The 18,149-nt window shown below is 34.9% G+C and overlaps 1 protein-coding gene and 1 long non-coding RNA gene across 4 annotated transcripts in view; one reads left to right on the forward strand and one right to left on the reverse strand.

The window, feature by feature from the left end:
* The window catches only part of LOC108529216 (uncharacterized), a 158,723-nt gene that overhangs the window by 101,444 nt on the left and 39,130 nt on the right, over positions 1 to 18,149 (forward strand). The window lies entirely within an intron of this gene.
* The window catches only part of OGFRL1 (opioid growth factor receptor like 1), a 34,775-nt gene that overhangs the window by 9,772 nt on the left and 6,854 nt on the right, over positions 1 to 18,149 (reverse strand). For 2 of the 3 annotated variants that reach the window (XM_017871399.1, XM_017871400.1), the window contains exons 4-7: positions 16,663 to 16,741; positions 16,499 to 16,565; positions 16,243 to 16,388; positions 4,104 to 11,653 (exon numbers count right to left, since the gene is read on the reverse strand). In XM_017871399.1, coding sequence (XP_017726888.1) covers positions 10,990 to 11,653; positions 16,243 to 16,337 — 759 coding nt within the window. In that variant the 5' untranslated portion in view covers positions 16,338 to 16,388; positions 16,499 to 16,565; positions 16,663 to 16,741 and the 3' untranslated portion in view covers positions 4,104 to 10,989. Of the gene's footprint in view, positions 1 to 4,103; positions 11,654 to 16,242; positions 16,389 to 16,498; positions 16,566 to 16,662; positions 16,742 to 18,149 lie in introns of those variants that run through there. The other variant, XM_017871401.1, reaches the window with a different exon arrangement.

Raw genomic sequence — 18,149 nt, forward strand, 5'->3', positions numbered from 1 at the left:
ATATCTGCTCGTATATTTATAAGCAGCTGTATATTTATTTCAAGATATTACTTGTTTTAAGATATTACTGCTGAACATTTTTTTTAATTCAGTGACTGTTTATTGAGTGTTTATTATGGACCCTGTTAGGCACCTAAGATACAAAGAAACACCATGGCATTTTATGAAGGCTGCATGCTTTCTGGTGGCAGAGGGAAGAATTTGGAGTTTCTTGCAATAGATAAACATCTGTGAAGGCACTGGAAGTGATGATGAAGTGAGGATTGGAGACAAATTCAAAGAATAGCATTGACAGAATGTGTATCAAATTACATGTGTTGATGAATGAAAAGCCAGGAATAGCTCCCTGGCTCCCAGTTTGGGGATCAGGCTATGTCATTCAATGAGATTAGAAATGTCAGGGTTACAGCAGTACAGCAGGCTCCACATTATCCCAGAGATGAGATCTGGAAGAGCTACTATGTACAGTAAGGCATGCTGTCAGAGATGATTATATCCAAAGACCATTTTTCAGAGACCCAGTGGTTTGTTTCCCAAATGGAAGCATTTGGACCTACTTCAGAACCTACCAAACATAAGCACTGGCCAGGTAGCAAACACATTAAGTGGTGAGAAAGCCTCTTTCATGAAGAGGACTCTGGTCTTAGGTTAGTACCGCAGCACAAGTCAGCCCACTGTCTGGGCTGATGCTCTTGAATGCATTCTATTAAGAGGTGTTCACTGAGTTAAAAAGAACCACACATAGCAAAGCCACTGAAAAGAGTCACATAGCTTGGGTCCCCTCAAACTCTTGCATCTGCAGCTTTTAGAGGAGCAGAGTTATGACACCTATCCATCCCTCACCTTCATTATCTGCAAAATTAGGATCCACACTCACTGCCAACTATACAAGTCTATAATTTCCCTTCTCATTTCTGGACATCGAAACAGATAAAATGAGGAGAAATTAGTTGAATGCTATATACACACATATATATATATGTATGTGTATATATATATATATGTGTATATATATATATATATNCCCAGCTACTTGTTTTATTTTTTGTTGTTGTTTGTTTGTTTGTTTTTGAGACAGAGTCTTGCTCAGTCTCCCAGGCTGGAGTGCAACAGCACGCTCTCGGCTCACTGCAACCTCCGCCTCCCAGGTTCAAGTGATTCTCCTGCCTCAGCCTCCCGAATAGCTGGGATTACAGGTGCATGCCACCGTGCCTGGCTAATTTGTGTATTTTTAGTAGAGACGGGTTTTTTCCATGTTGGCCAGGCTGGTCTCAAACTCCTGACCTCAGGTGATCTGGGTTTGTGTGTGTGTGTGTGTGTATTTTATTTTATTTTATTTTTAGACGGAGTCTCTCTCTGTCACCCAGGCTGGAGTACAATGGCATGATCTTGGCTCACTGCAACCTCTGCCTCCCAGGCTCAAGCGATTTTCCTGCCTCTGCCTTCCGAGTGGCTGGGATTACAGGCGCATGCCACCATGCCCAGCTAACTTTTATATTTTTAGTAGAGACGGAGTTTCCCCATGTTGACCAGGCTCGTCTCAAACTCCTGACCTCAGGTGATCCACCCGCCTCAGCCTACCAAAGTGCTGGGATTACAGGCATGAGCCACCGTGCCCGGCCTAGATTTTGTTTTCAAAGAAAATAAAATGTTCAATTTCTATTGAAAACAATGAGAATTTATTTCATTTCTTCTGTATAGTACAGGGTGGTGCTTTGAGGGGATAAACAGCTGAACAAGACAATGACCCAAGACTTCCAGTGGCCTCATTTTAATGTCACAGTATGAAAATATCTATAATTTTGAATTTTGAAAGACGAATGTTTCTTTAGCACAAAATTCTTCATTCTTCTAACTCCAGTTGTAAGAATATAATGGCAATTAGGCCACCATGTTCATAGAATTAATTACATACACATTTTTAAATAGTGTTAACTTTAAGTGGCCTCCCGCTAAGATATGAATTACATATCTATTTGGAGGATTGGAAATTAAAATTTCCAGCTTTCAATAAGAATCAAACCGACAGTGTACTAAAAATAAACTAAGGTCATCTGATTGAAAGGCTTCACGTCTGTCTCACACTCCAGCTCTTTCCTTGGAAGAGAAGAAACCATTTCAAAAAATTATTAAGGGAGCAACAAAGGGCTGTTGTACATTCATTACATTCACAGTGAGGGAAATTTTCTGTCCTGTCAATATCAGTGTGTCTAATATAAAATCATTAATTCCATACCTGCTAGCTTTTTTAGTAAAACTATATTAAAATTAAAAGTAAAACTTACAGTATTTGTTTCGACCTATAAACCTGGTTAACATCCATTCTATTAGATTGATTTTCATTAAAATAAATGCTACACAAGACCTGTCATAACTAAGCATCTTGTTGTTGTTGTTGTTTGTTTGTTTGTTTCTTTTGTTTTTCTAGAGCCCCAGCAGCTACTATTAACGAGTGTCTGGAGTATGTTCCTGGCATTTCACCTACACTCTCTCCAATCCTTCCAAGAAACTCACAAAGCAGGTATTCTTACCAACAAGAGACCAGACACCCTGAGAATGTACACGCCTTCCCCAAGACCACACAATTATAATTGATGATGTTGCCACTTGTACCAAAGTCCATCTGGCTTCAAAGCCTGCTCTCTCCCCATTCAACAAAATGTCTCTCTGCCCTTACTTTTTTTCCCTTCAGGGCTTTTTCTTGAACTTCTCTTCCTCACAACAGTTAAATCATCCATTTAAAGATGTCAGACAACCTCAGTGTTCTAAGGTGAGTTGTCAGATCTCATTTGGTTCACCTTGTCTACCACTTATCCTTTGTTTATTCATTCTTCTTATAACCTCTTTCTTTTCCAAAGCTGAGAGCAGACAAAACTAGCTATTTCAATAACAAAAATATATACCATTTGAGGAGAAAATATTTGTATATTCTTTGGTAGTGAATATGCAATAAAGTTGTAAAAATACAAGAATGTTAACTACTGTAGCAAAATTAATAAACCCAGTTTTCCTGATAGTTAAGTTGAATCCATGCTCACTCTCAAATCTGTCTCTTTAGTGTCCTATTTTAAAATGCTCTTCCAATTAATCCTACATATTCATGGGGATAATTCCAAGGGCAGGGTAATCTTTACTTGTTCCCCATATTAGTCTGACAACTCATTCAGTCAAGTTGCCAAAGCCTAAAATCACCCACAAGAAGCCAAACTGCCTGTCATCATTTTTATCCAGGCTGGGATTTCCCTCCATGCCAGAAATACCAGCTTGTCTGTTTTGCATCCACTTGAGGATTAAAATAAGGAAAATGTTATGAATCTTTTCCAGAATCTCTCCCATGTTAAAAATTACATTCCTGCAGAAGTGCAGGCTCAGTCCTGCATGTATTACTATCCTGAGAATCTTCATTTTCTTTGACTTTTTCAGTACCTTCAGACATTCAATCTGTGGGGAAAAGAAAATCATATTTTCTGTTACCAGAATGTATTCATTCTTCCCTTATGAAAATGACTGCATGTGTGCACTTCTCTCTCTACTAAACCATTCACACAAAAGGCTGAAGTTAAAATCATGCTCATTCACCACTGAGGCTATTATTTGCTATCAGTTTCTCAGTTATGCACAATCTAACTTCACTCTCTTACTACAACTTATTCTTAGTTCTTTCATCCTCTCTCCCTGCTTATATAGAATGCAGCCAAGCTCAAATGTTATGCTTTTCCTCATTTTTGTCTACGTTGTCCTTTGATTCTTAGAGTAACCTCCTCACTTTCATCTTGCAATTTCAATTTTTCTTAATGAAAACTTGACTACTTAAATATTAGCCCACCTAAGTGAAAAACATCTTTCACCTTCATTCGCTATTCATATTCATTCATCTGTAAGAAAAATACTTTTAAAACTGCATTACACAAAGAGATAACAATCAATATCCAAATATTTATATATGTGATCTGTTCTGTAGAATCTGACAATAAAAATAACTTCATATATACATATGATTCACCCTTCACAATATTTATTTTTTAGGATAAAAGAAAATAATGTTAGTCTTATATGTTAATCATAAAAAATACATGTTTAATGACAGGAAAACAGCAAGTCACTTTTTCTAGTTCTTTAAAAATATTTTAATCATGCAAAATCACCATAATGTACTCTAGCACAATGCTAAAATGTTACCTAAGATGTAGTGGCTTTTATTAGTTTTACAGGATGTATATTTGGCAATAGTTATTAAAAAATAATTACTCAAAAGGAACTCTAACTATTATTTTAGAAACAATATTTTAAAATACAGCAGTAAGCAACAGAAACTATTGCTCTTTATACATTTTTGGCATAACACTGCCATACGGTTACAGAATTATAAAATAAGTATTTTATAGTACCATACAGATCCAGAAACTGGTTACACCTTCTACCACATACACATGGTATTGGTACTAACAAACATGCACAGCATTCTGTAATTCATACTGCAGTTGAATACAGAGCACAGAGAAGGCCCAGTGGCCACTGGAGAATCAGAGCTTATGTTATAAGTAAAACACACGTCTATGTAACAATCGTAGCCATTTTCCTGAAATATTTAAAACACAAGGGACATAATAGTTTCCAAAATGACATAATCTGCCGTCCTTCTTCTTAGATAATACTAAAAAAGAAAGATTACCTTACTTAAGAAACAACTTAAAGCCCTTTTGAAAAACAGGAGGAAAATGCTTGTCAAATGACCTAACATTTTGCTCTCATTTGTTTCTCACAATTATAATGCCACACAATACGCTGTCAATTCTTGACAGTGTGGGAGTTACTTCACTCACAAACCACCTATCACTAGTCTTTCTCTTATCTGCAGCCAGTCCATCGATTTAACTTGTAAAACTACCAACTGTTGCTACACACAGGCAAAGGAATTAAACTTGGTAGCTGATCATTTAATTACATCTATCAGTCTACTGGAGGGCTTCAAAGCAGAGTAGGTGGAATTCATGGTTCAAATCAGAGTATTAATGGGATCTGTTTGCACACCAATACCTGATCTCCTTGGCACAAATACAGAGCTGATTCTTAAAGCATGTCCCCACAATAAAGCTTTTCTTAATCATTCGTCACCTGCTTCCAATAATTCTGGCACTTACACAAACTTATCAAGGGTTATGTCTTTATTTCTGTAGTGAGTTTCCTGTTGCTGTTTCTAGACTTTTATTTCATTTGTGTTTTATTTTTCTTCACATGAAACAAAATCTGTTAGCACTGGAAAAAAATGTTCATTTGACTAATGAGTGCAGAACGTAAATGTTTCTTAGTACCAAAACTTATTATCTATCTAATTTCTCTAGTTAATGTAAATTGTTACACAAACTATAATTTAAAAGTAAAACTGACAAACCCTAAAGCTTAAATATTTTAGAAAAAAAGGGTATTTTAGCACAGTAAGTGACCATTACTGCCTTTTCTCTGAATCATTTTATAAAAAGAGATTTTATATTAATATACAGCTATGAATGAACAACTTCCCTCATTTTTTAAATTAAATAAATAAGGGTGAGGGAAAAAACTCATATTTCAATGTTTCCCAAGATCGTTAAGATATAACTACAATTTACTAGTGCCCAACTGCTCACAATTTTCTAAATAACTACAAAATAAATTATAGCAGGTATTTTATGAGAACTGATATCCACCAAAATTGTGTATGGAGTCCATGATGGCCCATCCTCCCCAGAAGTCAGAGCTCACAGTGCCCAACACCCTCATTATCCAGAGCGGAATCTGAGGACCCATCATGCCAGTGGAGAAGGGTGGAGCCCAGCACTGGCATCACCTTCCTGAGACACCTACACTGATTCTTGTCCCTTCTCCCTCTCTGAACTCTACTTCCAGCCAGTTTGGGTCATAATACAAAACATTTCATTGTATTCTCCACATGAAAACTTTAATTCAGGAAAATAAACATATTAAGAGGTTATTTCCCTCAAATAACTGAAACAATAAACTTCACAACAGAATAAGAAAAAAAATGACAAAGAACACTCTCTGTAATCTAGGAAAAAATGCAAAAACAGTGCTTTTTACATGATTCTAAAGAGACTACAGCATAAAACTTTTCAAATTAGCTTCAGATTTCTCCAACTGCCTACTGGAATTAAACTTTTAATAATTTCTCTAATATAATTCTATTTCTGCATCCGTCTACATCTAAGAAGAAGCAAAACATAAATATTACTTGTAGTAACTAACGAATGTTTAAAATGAAAATTGGGCTATGTAGCTAAACTACCAAAAGCATAAATAAATGTAACAGACAGTATAGTTAGTCTTTCTTACTCTAAACACTTTTTGTCAAATATAACACATTGTTGAATATCATGGTGAGGACACTTCTTTATGAACTGATGCTATCGTCCCAAACAGCAACTTCTCCAAAATGATAAAGCACCAACTAAATTTCATTAAAAGAACTGATATTCATGGTTTAGAAAGTTCCCAATGATGAGATTTTATAATGGAGTAAAAATGTAAACTTCTGAATGAATACCATTACATTTGTTAAGGCACATCTGGATACCTCCAGACATTCACATTTATAGCTATATTATTATTAATTTCAATAATAAGGGATATCAAAAAACACATTCTGTCCCTGAACACAATCTGCTGGGTGGGTTGGATAACTAGTACTCACTGTCACCCGAGAGATTACCCACACAAATCTGTTCCTGTAATAAACAGTACAAAACTCAAAGATAAGCCAGCAAATGTACACTCCTAATTTTCTAGATCCTACATTGACCCAGGCTATTTTTCTCTACAACTTCACCTACATTTAATGATTCTAGCGTGTCTAAATACAGCCTACCTTATACTCAACACATATACCCCAAATGAGAGAGGGGAATTTCCTAAGTGGAAAACAAAATAGAAATCTTCAAAAACATTCCTACAAAAGAGGATCGCCATTCACCCCAAACAGACATTAAAGACTTGTAGATGTAGTTACAATCAAGCAAGATCAAGAATATCCTTTATATCTTAGATTAGAAAACAAAGCTTTAGAAGAGCCTCAATTATAGTTTTAAAAATGCTTGATTACTCAGTATGGATGAATACTCAGCCATAACTCTATTATAAACTTGAAAATGTAATATTCAAACAATTAACCAAATATTCTCCCCCCCACCTTGGTTAAACCAATTTTTGACCACTCAGTGTTGAGGTTCATTTACTACTATGATTTTTCAAAGACTAACTCAGATGTAACACTGTACTGCCTTTCCTTTCCACCACATCATACTTTCACTCAGATTAAAGTATAAAAGCTAGAAGCAGGATAGGTAATTTTATATGACAAAATATGAAACAATGACTATGACAGGCATTATGGCATTTTCGTATGTTTATATTTTTAATACTTAGCAAAAAAATACTTAGAACTTCTCTAGTAACTCCTGAGTTGTAGATTTTATTTTCTCATTGACGCTGGAAAAAAAGTAGTCCCAAAACCTAAATTCAAAATAAAACTATACAACATAATTTTTGAGTTGACAACCAGACTTGATTTAGAGAAAGTAAACATATTTTCAACTCTATCATTAATCTTTTGAATTTCTTAGGAGATCGAGCATGAAAATGTATAATGGTACAATTATAAACTCATGTTATAAACTCTTTCTCTACTGTACAGAAATATATCTTATAACTATATGTCACTTTACAGTATTTCAAAATAGTTTCACATAATCTCCTTTGATATATGAAAGCACAAAATATTAGAAATGTTCTAGACTAATCAAGCGATATAATATCTATTTGCCATGAAATGCAAGTTAGTATTTTACCAATAGCCAATATTTAGTATCCTTGTACTCCACAGTACAACAACAATAAAGACTATAGATTTGTAAAGATCCAGTAATATTTTTAGCTATTTGGTCATGCTTCACTGCATTTTTTGTAACAGCTTCTCAATGAATTTCTGCAAGCATGTCGTAGTTTTTAAAAATACAAAACATAGGAGTCAAACTCAGAGAACTGTTGCATATATAAGACACACATAAATACATATCTATAGATCTTATTTAAAAAACTAATATACAAAGCATTAATAGAAAAAATTCTAGACACTCAATGTTTTTCTCCAAAAGGAAAGATATCCTTTTACTTGTTCTCTACTGAATGATTATGTAAGTTACTTAGGGATTAAATGTAAGAAACATACTATTATATGTGAATATGCATTTAAAAACACCATAGTGGGAAAAGGCCACTATTTAAGATGGATGCCAGGAAGTTTTCCCCTTGAGACTAAATATTCTCAAATTCAATGGTACAATCTAATCAAAATCCCTAAGTAGGAATAGTATTCTAAAAGTTAAATTGCTAAATGAAATGTTTTTACTCATAAGGGCTCTAATATACTATAATTTCTAAGTAATTCAGATTATATTCATTGATTTTAGTATCTGGTAACTTTATTAATATCATAATATCTGGTCACAGTATTTTAATATTATGCATTTAGAAAGTGGTCTGAACACTTTATCATCTATAAAAAATTGGTAAGTTATTTTGAATTAAATTGTGTTTCTACAATTCAGCCTAATTTGACAATCGCTTCTCATCCTGTAAACCGTGTAGAGCTATTTACTGAGCTCTATGGAAACACGGCTACAAGCACCACATAAGAGTGTCCATGTTTTTCTTGCATGTAAAATAGAAATTGAAATGCAAAAGCTGACTGCCAAATCCTAATACTCACAGAACACTAGGAAAACAAAAACTGGCATATTATGGGAACTAAAAATGAGAAAGTGTTCCATACTATACTTACTGGAATACAACGTACAACAAAAGTGCTACTGAGATTCATATAAAAAATTAGAGTTAAGCAACTGGCATGTTTCATGTAAACTTCAAAGCAGTAAAATCATATTTCTAGAGGCATACTGTAAGTGTGATTATTTTCAAGAAATCCATTGCAGAAAATGTAGATCAATAGAGGCAACAGAAGATGATGTGTGATATGAAGTAGGACATATTACAAATTCCCTAGGGGAATAAAATGAATAGAACTTTTCTTAAAAGCCTAACAAAAAAGTTAATTCATTTCTAAATGAAATAAAGTATAAATGTTTCATCTATTCATTGCTTTAACCATATTTGTATGTATGCTTTGAAGTTCTTATCACAGTGTCTTTTGATTTATAATAATAATTAGTAATAATATAGAAAACAAAATTGTTCTTAATCAGTGCTATGTAACATAATAAGTGCTTACTAGAGTTGCATATATGAACTTTTAAATTTGTTCTCAATTTTGAAGTTTGATAACTTAGAGATGCACAAAACTATACTTTTTTAAAAAGACACATTTGAGCTAAACAACATTACTAATTTCATAATCCATAGAACACTGACATATTCATGGTTTAAGGAACTACTGTCCTGTTCACAGTGCAAGAGGCATGCCTTTTAAAAATGAATAATTTCTTATTTTTTAATTCTTCAGTCATTTACATTCAGAATCAACCATCAAATTTATATGGAACAGCCACAGAGAGCAAAGTTCTTGTCTTGAACTTTTCAATCAATATGTGTTTTTAAGCACTTAATACTGAAAACAGTGTTATTAATTTAAACAAAGCAAAATCTTGAAGTCATACAATTAGAAGTCCCACACTGTTCCATGTAGATTTCAATATAGATCATCCTAATGTACACAGTGGTCCCTTGATATCTGTAGGGGGTTGGTTCCAGGACCCTCTGCAGTTACCAAAATCTAGGAATGTTCATGTCCCTTATGTAAAATACTTTAAATAATCTCTAGATTACTTACAATACCTAATACATACAATATAAATGCTATGTCAATAGTTGTTATACTGTATTGTTTAGGGAATAATGACAAATAAAAGGACTGCACATATTTAGTAGAGATGTAACCATCCATTTTTTCCAACAAATATTTTCAATCTGCGGTTGGTTGAATCCACAGATGCCGGACCCCTGAATACGGAGGGCCAACTACACTAGAAACATACATGCTAGCTGAGAAAGATGGTGGCTTAAGGGCATGGAAAGAGGCAAGGAGGTGAGGACAGCAGGACTGACAGATAAGCTGGGGAGGTCACAGTTCCACAAGGACATCCATTTCACTTATCAGAATCTACAAATAAACACGTTGAGGTACTAGAATCAAAGAATCCAAATTAGTTTCTGAATACATTTGAAAAGATCAAACTCTTACAGTTAAAAAAAAAAAATTAATCAGCCGGGCGTGGTGGCTCATGCCTGTAATCCCAGCACTTTGGAAGGCTGAGGCGGGCGGATCACAAGGTCAGGAGTTCGAGACCAGCCTGACCAACAGGGTGAAACCCCATCTCTACTTAAAAATACAAAAATTAGCCAGGCGTGGTGGCACATGCCTGTAATCCCAGCTACTTAGGAGGCTGAGGCAAGAGAATCGTTTGAACCCAGGAGGCAGAGGTTGCAGTGAGCCAAGATCATGCCACTGCACTCCAGCCTGGGCAATAGAGCGAGACTCCATCTCAAAATAAAATAAAATAAAGTAAAATAAATCCATAAATCAGGTAAAGGTGTAGCAATCCAATGAAATTATCCTCTTGATTTCCTTTGTATAGACTATAATGTCTCAAAAGGATGTATTTTGCATACCAAATACTACATGGTAATTTCTAGACACTCTAAAAATATTTTCAAAGTAATTATTATACACAAAATTTGAAAATTCACATCCTAAAAGCATTACAGAATACATTCATTTATGGGGTCTTATCTTAAATCTCCTTATTATTGACTTCATTGTCATCCAAAATAAAAAAAAACAAACAACAACAAAATGCTTATGACAGAAATCACAAACAGATGGCTAAAATTTAAAATTGACCTCGTCTCTGTTCTTTAGGATAAATGATACAGTAATTTTTTCCTCTCTAACCTAAACTGGTCTATGGGTTTTCTGATAATTCACTGTGCTAGTACAACATCATGGCAATTTGTATCTCCAGGATTTTCACTGTCTTGGTTATGATTTTCACCTTCTTCATTATTTTCAGGAGATACACTCTCCTTTTTTTCTGTGGGATTAGTACCTGTTTTCTCGGGTTGAGAATTCACATTCTCAGCATTACTGTCCTTCTCTGTATTTCTTGGCTTGGCAGCTTCATTGCTGGGCTCTGGGCTGGGCCTGTCTGTCTCTTCCACAGGCTCTTTTGGTGCCACTTTTTTTTCTTCAGCTGTTTTGCTATTTAAATGAACAGCTGAGGAGGAATTTTTGAAGTCCTTGGCTTTTTTGTGCGCAGAAGTTTGACTGTTATGACTGGAGGCGAGAGGGGAAGACATTTTCTGGGCTTTGCTTCCCTCCGACTGTTCTTTTCGAGGCGGTCCCCAGATAAAGTTCTCTGAAGGCGTGTAGTGTTTCTGGGCGAACCGCAGGAGCTTTCTCCTTTCTCTTCTGTCTCTAATTGTATAAACAAAATACTCTAGAGCACTCTGCTTAATATTGGGAATAGTATTCTCCACAAGAGCTTCATGAAGAATAAATTTCACAAGAGGAGATTTAAAACTTTCATATCCAAGCTCACCAAGGCTTTTAAGAATACGAGTGATTCTTAAATAGTTGTGCTGGGACCTGGAAGAGAGGATTGAATAAAATGAGTGGGGGAAATCAGGTGTAGAAAGGCAGGAGAATGAAAACTATTGGGAAAATATTTTTTTATGGAAATGTAAGCCATGGAAATTTGCCGTGTAATGACTTTTTAACGCCATATTTGATACCATTAAGAATCATCCAGAGGGTATTAAATCCTTAGGCCACAATGGAACATCAATCTATGTGAAAGTCAAATTTATAAAATAAACTTCCCTTGTCTGCTGAGTTCTTCACATTAGAAAAATATTTAGATTTAAATTTATTACCACTGTTGAATTGTTTATTACCGAAAATACACTGAAGATGAATTTTCTAACAGAGCATTTATTTGCACCAACATCAATGTACTGTACTCATCACAGGTAACCCTTGCTAAACATAAACACATTAGCTAACAGCTGACTGGTGCAATTTATAGCGCCAGCTGATCAGCAAAATCCACCACATAAGCCAACTCATAAGGAGGGTGGCAAAAACCACTCTACTTTGCTAGAACAGTTCTGACAAAGGATACAAAACTGACTTATTTAGCAGAGCACAGTTTAACAGTTAAGAGCATGGGCTTTGGAGTCAGACCCAGAGTTCACACCCTGGCTCTGTAACTTACCAGCTAAGTGCAACTATGTTTCTCTATGTCTCAATATCCTTAACTGTAAAATGGGGAAAAGTGCCCAGGACTTACTGGACTATTCTAAGAATCAAATGAGATGATACACATGCTCGGTATAAAGAACTCAGTACTAGATACTATTTAAAACTATTAGTATTATAATTTAAAGATACGAGATTAGGGACCACAATATTTGTACCTATCCCAACTTAACCTAATTTTCTTCAATCTCTGGTCATTCTCTCCTCCTCTTTCCCTATCTGATGATTTTAAATCTTATTTCTAATGGCCTTGATTCCAAGGGTACATTTTCCCCCAGATTACACTAACATCTTTCCTCTCTATCACAAAACTAATGCCACTGGATGAATGTTTGCCAAATCTATTTTGTCACAATTCATAATGTAACTCCCCAAACTCACTCAGCTCAATCTTTGCTTTATTACACATGCCTTGTCAAATTCTAAAAGAATCATCAGCCACATGTATTAATCATAGGTGTTGTCAACAGCCCAGGTATTTATTTACCCAATATTGCCACATAGCCATAACCATCACTTATTTCTAACTTCCTAAAGCCTGTTTTATACCTCAGACACGGAACTTTCTGCAAACATTATATATACCTGTCCTAGCTTCCAAAAATGCTTAAAGATTTCATTTTGAAATAATTAGCAAATTACTTGGGAAGCAGGGATAAAGATGTTGATGAATTAAGGGATGGCAGGGTATGGTTCCATTGTCTTATGTTTCAATGAGAACATTTCTTTGCACTAAACAAAAACCTTATTTCAGACTAACCAAACACTGGAAAAGCTAAGGCCAACAGTTGATCATCTTCATCTTTCTGGATGTTTACTAAAAAATTATTGTCTTAACATTCAACTCTGAAGCCCAGAGGGTAAAATGCAGCACAGATGTCTCAGTTTTATACATCTGTATTTTTAAATAGGAAGTAACACACTTGAGACAATACAAATTTGGGTACAGTTAAGACAATGTGTCACTAACAGCAGCAGCAACTTAGTTGTTACATTCCTGTGGAGTTTGCATACTCTAAATACTTAGTGACAAAACCTTGGGCAATTCTGCTTCATATGTCTGTGAGAAAAAGATGTATAGAAAGGTGGAAGAATTTGTTTTTAAAAAAAGAGGAACTCTGTGACTAAAGAAAATTTACTATTGGCCGGGCGCGGTGGCTCAAGCCTGTAATCCCAGCACTTTGGGAGGCCGAGACCGGCGGATCACGAGGTCAGGAGATCAAGACCATCCTGGCTAACACGGTGAAACCCCATCTCTACTGAAAATACAAAAAACTAGCCGGGCGAGGTGGCGGGCGCCCGTAGTCCCAGCTACTCGGGAGGCTGAGTCAGGAGAATGGCGTAAACCCAGGAGGCGGAGCTTGCAGTGAGCTGAGATCCAGCCACTGCACTCCAGCCTGGGCCACAGAGCAAGACTCCGTCTCAAAAGAAAAAAAAAAAAAAGAAAATTTACTATATTTGCAACCAGCTCAATTTTATATAGCCAATCCTAGATGAATGCTGAAGTTAAAATTTCTGTACACATTTACTATATCTATATATTCTCCAATTAAAAATATTTATATAAAAGTATAAAAGGACAAAAACTTGGGTTAAAAAATGATGATGAGGATCCTAGAACAAAACTACAAAATAAAGCAATTGGGTGTTTCAGCATGACTTGTAATAAATGTCATAGTGAAAGACTAAATGGTATAGAAGAGACTGGCTAAAATCCTTATAGTGTACAAACCATCTTAGGATTACACAATAGGCAAAAGAAAGAAGCTGAGGTTCCAGACAGAGGTTAAGGGTAGCAAATAGTGTTGAAATTGCAGGAAGACTAGGGAGGTAAAGAGAGAAGACATACAAGGTAAGAAGTAGGAAACAGAAAATAAAAGTTAAAAGGCACCCCAGAGTCTAAATATGATTCAGTAATCCAAGTTGATTACAAAGAAAATTGAAAACACAGTCTAGTGGTTGGTCCATATATTTGTACTCTCATGTTTGAAAATATTTTGCCTCTTTTAAGATCAGTTGTTCACTCAATGTTATTTTATTTCACCTTGATTCAATATTTTCCTCTGCTTAGCTACTATAAATATATTGAGTTCCCTGCCTACTCTAAACTACTCAAGATGCTATACACATTAAAATACAAATAAGTTATGACATTTAACAGTAAGTCAGAAAAGGACCCAATTGAAGAAGAAAATAGAATAGATATTTTCATAGAATCCTCTATCATTTGTTCAAATCTAGTCAGTAAAGATGTTTTGCAACTAAACTAGAGAAGAAACAGCATGTTTTCTGGCAGATTCTCAGTTAATTCACAGCTCGAAAAGCTCTATGCTGACAATAGGTGGCAGAAAGAAAGGATGGGGCACAGGAGTGAGAAGTGACTTAGCTCAGGCTCCCCTCCCCTGCCTCAACCCTGGAAATTGTTTAATTAAAGCCTTAAAAAGAGATTCTGTTTCCACCTATAAATCAGAGGATATGACAACAAAACTCCAAGGAGGATTTAAGCTGAAGACCGTATTTTATTCATCATTTATTCATTCAATAAAAATTAACTAAGCAAGATTGCTATTCCAACCAAAAATAACAAGTTGGAGGTGAGTCTCTAAACTGGTAGTCATTATATACATGAAAGATGAGGTACTATCAAATCCTTTCAAAAGATTTACTTTTGCTGTCTTTCATGTCAATAGGCTGCTTGCATGTAGTTCTTTCACGGTGTAACATAAGTGTTTAGAAACTTTGTCCAGAGCTAGCTACCTGCATTGCTTAGGTAGAGGTATATATACTTATGCTTTAAGTGCCCTATATAAGTCAAATTTAACTTCAGTTGTAAGTTAATGGGTCTTCTAGTCAGGAACATAAAGCTTTATGTCCATATCTTTAGTGTTTTAGTACAAATTACCATTTTAATATCATTGATTATAAATAATAAAGTAAAAAGAAGGCTTAACATTAATATTTATACCCATCTTACCAAAGCAAGATGAAAGTTCTATAAAACACACAAAAAAATACTTAACTGGTACACAAAACTCAGACTGCTGTGGCCAAAGGAAAATTCCTTAGGTTAGTTTTAATTTGTTTGCTCTTAGTATTTGCTCAGTTTAGCTAATTATAATATGCTTAAAACTACTTTAAAGCTGGTGGCTGTATAGGCCAGCATTCAAAAATAATTCAACTATGATTAGTTTAAATGTAACTATAATTCGTTAAAATTTAACTATAAAAAAGAAAAAAGTTTGCATATGAAGAAAATATTAAGAAAAATACACTTTGGTTATGAGTACTAACAAAAGTTATAAACATCCAACCAAATGAATACAGCAAAACAATTCCACATAAACTATGTTAAAATGTTCTTCATAAGTTTTGGGACTTATTACCCAAAATGATTTTTTGTTTTTTACCTTAATAGAGTGAAGACAAGTGTAATTTTCTCTCTGTTTTAGTAAAAGTATGGACCCATCTCATTCTTATAAAATGATTTTATCCATCATAGGCTTAATTCATGCATTTAAGAAGGCATCAGGCTTAGAAATAGATTATGCCCCAAGAAGCTTACAGCCTACAAGAAGGGATACACAGAATTGTACACAGGCAGTAACAATAAACTCCGAGAAATGTGGCATATGGAGGAGGGTGAGAGGCAACATTTGGCTGTGGGCAATAGGAAGGTTTCAGGGAGAAACACATCTGAAACTGAATAGCTGTGTTTCTACCTAGAATTTTGTTCCTTTTTGTTGTTGTTTTGTTTTGTTTTAGAATGTGGTACAGGAACGTAATGCATTTCAGACTAGCTTTTGAATCCAGATTCCTGGGCCCATCTCATCTGTTATTGTTTCTGTGTTTCACAGGGAACTCTGACCAAGGGAAAATAACTATGCTGGCCCCTGATTTATCACAGGGGCTTTACTTACTCATTCAGGTGCTGAAATCTTTCCTGCCAGTTAACAGCCCGGGCAACATTTCCAGTTTTGTCAGTCAGTTTTATTCCAAAAAATTCTAGCATCATTTTATAAGCCAGGAGAAATCTTCTAATCGCTTCTTTTGTTTTTTTGAATTCCTAATATAAAAAGTGAAAAAAGTTAACTGCAATGATTCAGGAGCTATAAGGACAGTCAAATAGCAATATTATTTGGCCACCCTGTATAAAATGAAATGAGTTTGCATTACCTCAATTTCATACGTAGTTAGTTCTTTAGCATAGAAGTTCAAGCCTTGTTCTCTCAGGGGGAAAAGCCTATTTTTTAAAAAAATAAAATTTTTCTATGAACATTATCTGGGAAACATACATGATTAAATAGGACATGGTTCAAGATAGATAATATGTAACTGACCATTGAATGTAAGTGTGGTTGTGCTCCAGTTTTTCATAATCTCCTTTCCATTTATTTAGAACTTCTTCAATGTAAACACCTAAATAGTGAATATTTAAAAAATGAATCAGACATTTAAAACATTGTGAAGGCATTTTAAGACTTGAATCACTTGAGTTTTATATTAAAACTTGTTTAAATTTAATAATAGCACACAAGAATAATGCTTTTAAAAAGATGAATACCCTATGCCCATATATTCAGTTATGTGATAAATCTAATTAAAAAAAAATAATAGCACCTCAAATTGCAGAAGGCTTTGTTGGGCAATGTACTCTAAAGCAGAGCTGGGCAAACTGTGGCCTGCCAGCTGTTTTGTAAGTAAACTTTTATCGGAATATAGCCATGCACATTCATTTATGTACTGTCTATGGCAGTTTTTGTACTACAATAGCAGAGCTGTGTAGTTGTAATACAGACCCACTGTCCCCCAAAGCCTAAAATATTAACTATTTGCCCCTGTACAGAAAAAGTTTGCCAATCCCTGCCCTAGGAGTTATATAGTTCTTTAAATACTAGATTGGTTCAAAATGAAATGCATCCTAGGGAAAAAGAAAGAAAGGAGAGTAGAAAGGGAAGAAAAGAAATGAGAAGGAGAAAACAAAGGGGAAGGAAAGGGAGAAAAGAAAAACGTAGGAAAAAGTTGTAAGTGCTTACCCAATGCTGTGCCCATATTACATAGAGTGCACATTATCTAGCTTAGTCTTTACAGAACGCTCCCAGTGTTATGATCCTCATTTTAATAATGAAGAAACTGGGTGATTTGTTCAAAGTTACACACTAGTAAAAAAAGTAAATCTTGGAGTGCAACATAGATCTTTCTGGTTCCAAGAAGTAAGCCCTTTTTACCCCATCCATTTTTCCCCTACAAGAACTCACAAAAACAAAATCCTCCTGGTTCCTATGTCTGTCAAAGTCCTTACAATTGACTAGCCATTCAGTCAATCTTGTAGGAAAAAAAAACCACAGCAATATAATATTTCTCCAAACATAACTCATCTCATTCTTGTTTCCTCCAGAGATCACCAGTTTACAGTAGAGGCCCACTCTCGGAAGGCTTGGTAAAAAGTTGTTTTGAATCATATTGTTGGCTTTATTGGCATGTTGAAACCATTTACCTCTGTAATTTTCCATTTGTTTTCCTTTCCAATTACCACTCCTCCTGCCTGATAAGTGAAATATACTATTGCAAGATTATGCTTACTGGCAAGTAGTTTGTGTGTGTGCAGATGTGCATGTGTGTGTATACTAGGGAGGAAAGTGAGTTAATATAATTTATATAATAAACTAGGATAACATTTTATGTGACTTTAGCTAAAACTTCTGACCCCCACCAATCATAAGATTTCAAAATACACTTTGTAATAAAGATGAACAAAAATTCAATATATTGCTTGAAATTACTTTTAAATTAATATTTACAAAATAAATTCCCTAGTAGAAAAAAA

This window comes from Rhinopithecus bieti, unplaced genomic scaffold, assembly GCF_001698545.2.
Source record: "Rhinopithecus bieti isolate Rb0 unplaced genomic scaffold, ASM169854v2 scaffold_4709, whole genome shotgun sequence".
NCBI classification, from domain to species: domain Eukaryota; kingdom Metazoa; phylum Chordata; class Mammalia; order Primates; family Cercopithecidae; genus Rhinopithecus; species Rhinopithecus bieti.